Source organism: Hordeum vulgare, chromosome 3H (genome assembly GCF_904849725.1).
Source record: "Hordeum vulgare subsp. vulgare chromosome 3H, MorexV3_pseudomolecules_assembly, whole genome shotgun sequence".
In the NCBI taxonomy this organism is placed as follows: domain Eukaryota; kingdom Viridiplantae; phylum Streptophyta; class Magnoliopsida; order Poales; family Poaceae; genus Hordeum; species Hordeum vulgare.
In genome coordinates, this window is record NC_058520.1 from 184,061,058 (window position 1) to 184,066,526 (window position 5,469).

Here is a 5,469-nt window from a genome sequence, read left to right on the forward strand (position 1 = left end):
CAACAGTTTGTTGGTTAGCTTGTTGGTAAAATATGTCATGTCATCAGCCAACACCTTAACATACAACTATTCCAATGGGTTGTATCTAGTTTGCCCAATAAGATGTGAGGTAATAAATAAGGTGCTCTCTCATTCTACATTGGAGCTTGTGCAAGGGTGTTGGTTAATTTACATACAACCTTGTTCTCTTTCCTCATTTATTGCAATGACACATCATCAAAAATTCTATGTGTCAAAATTACCAACAACTATCTTACAACCATTGAAGATGCCCTTATCCCTTCCATTTTGTGCTTGGCCCCAAATAGCCTCCCTTTCGCCGCGCCGCCCGGCTCACCCGTTCCGAATCCAGCGGAATCCCAGCGCGGCCAAGATCAGGGCTGTCCTCAGCTGCGCCACTTCGAACTTCGAAGGCTTCCATCTCTGTCTACGTCTGGGGTAGGGTGCGCAGGAGTAGATAGATTGATCGAGGCTCATCCCATCTCCTCTCTCGGTACGGAAGTTCCCGACTAACCTCGCTTTCTTCGAATATTTCCCCCCAAGCCTGTTTCGTCCCCTCTCCGAATCTTGTACTCTATCTTCTTCTCCCGATACCCCGACGCATTGTGTTATTTGTTTGTTCGATTTGACTAGCAGATTGTATTCCCGGAATTTCGGGGGTTTAACTGAACCCTAACGCAGTCCCGCCCCTGCCCGGGCTGATTTTTGTGTGCAGTCGAATCCAGATCCGGAGGTTTCCGCGATTTATCACCCGTCTAATCTGTCGTTCTACTGGAATGGATGTCGTCCTGGTATTAACCAACGTATGCTTGGGTTATTGTTCTTGTTCTTTCTTCAGCACGCCCATGGCTGATCTCCTGTAGGATAGTGATCATTGTGCGCACGCTCCTGGTTAGATAGAAGCCATTGAAACGTAAAATGGACAACCGTGTGATTGATCTGGTTCGAAACAAGTCCTTTTGTCGATTAACGACGTGTTATGACAGCAGGCAGTTTTGAATACTACTGCTGCAGTGAATTTTAGTAGCCATCACGGTGTTGTTATGACATACAGCGTAGCTGCCAATTTAGTTAATTAGCATGCATTGTTATTTTTCATTCATCGCAACGATGCATGCGGCCAATGCTTGGTTCATGTGCTTGCTTGGTATGATGATTGTGACAAGGAGATGCCTGGGCAGTTCTTTTGTTCTCTTCTTATTGGTTGATATTGTTTAATTGAGTTGATAATTCTGAAGTTACACTTTGCAGACATGGACAGTGATGCGTCATTTCGTTCAGCAATCGTTAATGGAGAGACCCTCAAGATGTTTGTTGGGCAAAGAGTGCGCACAGTACTTAAAGTCCAGCACACTCAAGGTGGACTTCTTGTTGGGCAGTCGACTGATGGACATCAGTTGACCATCAGAGGTGCCACGGAAGGCCTTATGTCAAATTATCTAGAGGTTATTGGGATTGCTGACAACGACCAGTCCATCACTGCTGAAAGTTCCAAAGATTTTGGTGAAGACTTTGGTGAGATTTCATTTGATCCACCTATAGAGGTTGTATTATGCAAGTTTTTTAGTGTGTTTTACATAATTCCATAGAGAACAGAGGAGATTTGCCTTTCTTTAAAAAAATAAATTCCATTACAACCAGTAAGGAACAGGAGAACTATTTTTCTTTTCTTTTTGAAAGTTAGCAGTGCTCAGTGCTATAAGAACCCACCTGCACACTTGTTAGCTTGTTCTTTGGCTTTGCTATTCTTGATTTGTATGAGCAAATATTTCTATTTCTCATCCATACTCACTTAATTTAGAACATCAGCGGAACACAGGTGATTGCTCATGTTGGGCTGCAAGATTCTAGAATTTAGAAATTATGTTCCTCTGTTCTCTTAAGACTATTGTCCGATACTTAAGATCTAAAGCCAGAACTGACTTGAGTCGTTATGCAAAATGACTCACATCTTTAGTTTCATTCTCCAAATGGGGGTAATTCAAAAGTGCACCCAGGAACACTATTTTCTGAATGTAAAAAAAAAGGTGTAAAAACTTTATTCAAGTAAATACTTCAGTCCTGTATATGCTTGTAAAGTTTCATGGAAAACGAATAATTTTCATGCCATGTGTATTAGTGCTCTAAAAATTGAATTCCTGGGAGTTTTTCGTCAATGTGCAAAGGTGAATTTCTTTCCACGAAAACTTACACAATGGTGATGGACTTGAACATTTACTACTTGTGTATCTTTTGTGGATTTTTATCATTTTAAATCAATTTTCCAATTTAACTTGTCATCTTGGGCGGACCCATTTTTCAGCCAATGAGCCTAATTCCTCTGTCCGATTGTTCACCATCTTACAATAGATCTCAGGTTAACATATTGTTTATATCTGTAGGAAAGTTTAGGTCCTATAGCTCATATGCTACTGTGCTTAGCCCAACATTTCGGCATTCTTTTATCAGCTAATTGCAAACAAGTCTTCATTTTGGGGAGGCTTCTTGTGGCTTCAAGTTTTATGTACATCTTTATTATTATCTTGCAGGCAAAACAGAAGTGTTTTTTTTACATTGCAACAGCTTTCCTTTAGGCCAACACCGTTGCTCCCCCTTGTAACACCATTGATCCCAGTTATCATGTTTGTGTCGCAGATGCTGATGTGTTCAATGGGCTGTGCAAGCTTGTGGTGAACGGCAAGGTGAAGGAAGTTGTACTGTAGAGGAAGTCATTTGCCAGATCAAGCATGCATTCTCAGACTTTATCGGTGCCCAAATGTTACTCGAGTCACCTGCGTTCTCTGTTATCAGTCATTGGGCACTTGTTAGGACCTATTAGGCAATAGGCACTATGAAGACAGTTGTGTTGTGCGTATGTGTCTCCTGTAGTAGATGAGCATATTGCTGCCTCCGCTCGTAAACAAATATAAGACGTTTCAGATCACTTAGAACGCCTTATATTTGTTTACAGATGGAGTAGCAACTACCAGTAAGCAAAGCAAACCTTGGATTTATGTTGTCGTCTGAACTCTTCCATTCACCATGATGAGGAGCGTGCATTGCAAAGTGTACAAAGTGTACTCCAAACTGACCGGTAGTTGAATGCCCAGGCATGGTAAGGCCATGTTCGGCTTTCCTCTATTTTCACGGAGCAGGAAGATTGCCGAACAAGCACAGTGCCTGTTTGGAACCTCTCCAGGTCTTACAACTCCACTCCGCACGAGGAACTTGGTTTGAGCAACTCCGTGCTGCAGCTCCCATCGCTCCAGAAGCCGTGGTTGTGGATCCGAACAGGGCGTAAATATGCCCCTTCCTAGTTTGATAGCCCACTCGCATGTTCGAGCGACTAGCTTGTGACCAGTGTTGCGATGATCTCACCAGGAAATTCATCCGTCCATGTTACTCCAGATTCGTATTAGCGTGTTTGGATTTCATTCCGGGGGCATCTTGCACGGAAAATGAGAAAAAAATTCTCAACAACAGCTAGATCTCAAAAGGTGTCAATTCTAGCTAGAAGCTTATAAACATCTAGTAAATTTCATGAGATCAATAGATTAATGTATTCTTCTTCTCAATACTAAAAGTTGCATCCCCTACATACAAAATTGATCAAATAAGCTACCGAAATTGCATCGAATCAAAGAGGAGGATTTAGGGGGCTGGAGAGCAAGGTGGCCGGAAAAAATGGGCGTCAGCCTAGGATTTGTGCACTTGCAGGCGACGGGTGCGGGAAGGGGATAAAAAGGACGAGATTGCGTCGTCGACGGATGGCCAGGGGAAGGAGCACACGGACAAGGCGCGTGTCCGCTTCATGTCCGTGCTAACGCAAATGTGGCCCAAATTTAGTTGTGGAATTGGTCACAGACGAACAAAAAGCGACGCGCACCCGTTTGGATCGCCACGTTGGACCGTGTTTTATGTCTGCGGCGACCCAAACGGATGCGCTGGGATGAAATGGGTTGTCCAGTTGGAGTTGCTCTTGGTTAAGAGAAATTTACATTTTCAAAACTTACAAATACTTATGGTTTATCAAAACTTTAGATAGTGACGGGCTCCAATGTACTCCCTCTATAACTTAATATAAGACCCTTTTTGACGGCACAAAATGCAGATCGTCAATGCTTAGAGCATCTCCTGCCGACCGGTTTTAGCCAAATTTTTGGCCGACGCTCCCAACCCAAACTTAGCGCACCAGGGGCGAGCTAGGGAGACCGGCGCTATTTTTCCGCATGTAATTGGCCCACAGCCAGCCACCTTTTCCCTCTCTCCTCTATTTTCACCTACCCACGCACCCAACGCCCTCTTTCTCTCCTCTTTTCCTCCCAACAACCACGCGCTGCACACATATGACAATGAAGACCAGGGTCGTGCACACCTATGGCGAGGAAGACCAGCGCCGTGCACGACGAGGTGGACGCCCTTTCCCGGGACGGTGCACGATGACAGCGAGGTGGGCGCCTTCTCCCGGCCTGCATGGGCAAGGAGGTGAGGCCGGGACGGAGCTCGAGCTCGGCCTATGTGGGCAAGGACGACGAGGCCGGGCGGAGCTCGAGTCCGGCCAGCAGGGGGAAGGACAGCGAGGCCATGTGCTGCCTTCTCCATGCAAGCATCTCTCCAGGCCGAGGAACAAGCGGACTTTCCCCTGCACCCTCAGTCGATTGGTCGCGTCCCGTCGCCCTTCTCCGTCGACGCATCTAGCGCCGCCATGTGTTACGGCCTCCAAACTAGCACTACCCCATGACACTGCTGCCTCTACCCTGCAAGCGTCTTCAGTGGCGTTGGTAGGCCGACGAGGCTAGAACGAGTGTTGCAGGAGAGGACCCGCACAATCGCATCCAGAGTGCGACACCAAACTAACGTGGAAGTGATGAGATTCCCGTGAAGTTCGTCTTGATCGAGACTGGAGATGTCGCCTCTCCTTCGTCTTGGTCTTCCGCAACATGCATCCTCGACTGGCGGCTCGAGGCCGGGCCGACATCCTCATGGTCGGGGCGGAGCTCGGGGTCGGGCTGCAGTGGCCGGCATCCTCGTGGCCGGGGCGGAGTGACCAGCATCCTCGTGGCCGGAGCGAAGCTCGAGACCGGGCCAGAGTGACCGGCATCCTCGACGGGGGTCTCACCATGGGCACTGGCATCCTCGAGATTGTTGCCGCGGGCGATGGCTGGTCGCGGCCTCATTTATCTCTCGTCCACAGCGTGTTTGGTGAAATGGGTAAACAATGGAATAAAAAACTGCCCCATCTGACGATTATGCCTTGTTTGGTACTAGTGTATTTTAAAAAATTTGTGTGGATTATCCCGGTTAAACCCCTCAATCCCCACACATCCCATAACACCATTTGGTTCTAATGTATTTGACATGTTTCATCCCCACATTTTCGCTCAAATCCCTAAATTATAGTGCATTTTTCTCAATACCCAATACACTACCCCTACCTAGTGTATTGGGGATAAATGGGGATTTGAAGGGATTGGGTGAAGGTTGGGGTTT

The 5,469-nt window shown here is 46.5% G+C and overlaps 1 protein-coding gene across 2 annotated transcripts; it reads left to right on the forward strand.

Moving 5' to 3' along the window:
* The first annotated feature begins 291 nt into the window (after positions 1–291).
* On the forward strand, positions 292–2,993 carry LOC123443446 (replication protein A 14 kDa subunit-like). Of its 2 annotated transcripts, XM_045119815.1 has the most exons (4): positions 292–493; positions 716–791; positions 1,252–1,515; positions 2,635–2,993. In XM_045119815.1, the coding sequence occupies exons 3-4, from the start codon at positions 1,254–1,256 to the stop codon at positions 2,700–2,702; spliced, it is 330 nt and encodes a 109-aa protein (XP_044975750.1). In that variant the 5' UTR covers positions 292–493; positions 716–791; positions 1,252–1,253; the 3' UTR covers positions 2,703–2,993. The 2 variants fall into 2 exon arrangements, with proteins under 2 accessions (XP_044975750.1, XP_044975749.1); XM_045119814.1 differs by lacking the exon at positions 716–791 and having other exon boundaries at positions 293–493.
* The last annotated feature ends 2,476 nt before the right edge of the window (positions 2,994–5,469 follow it).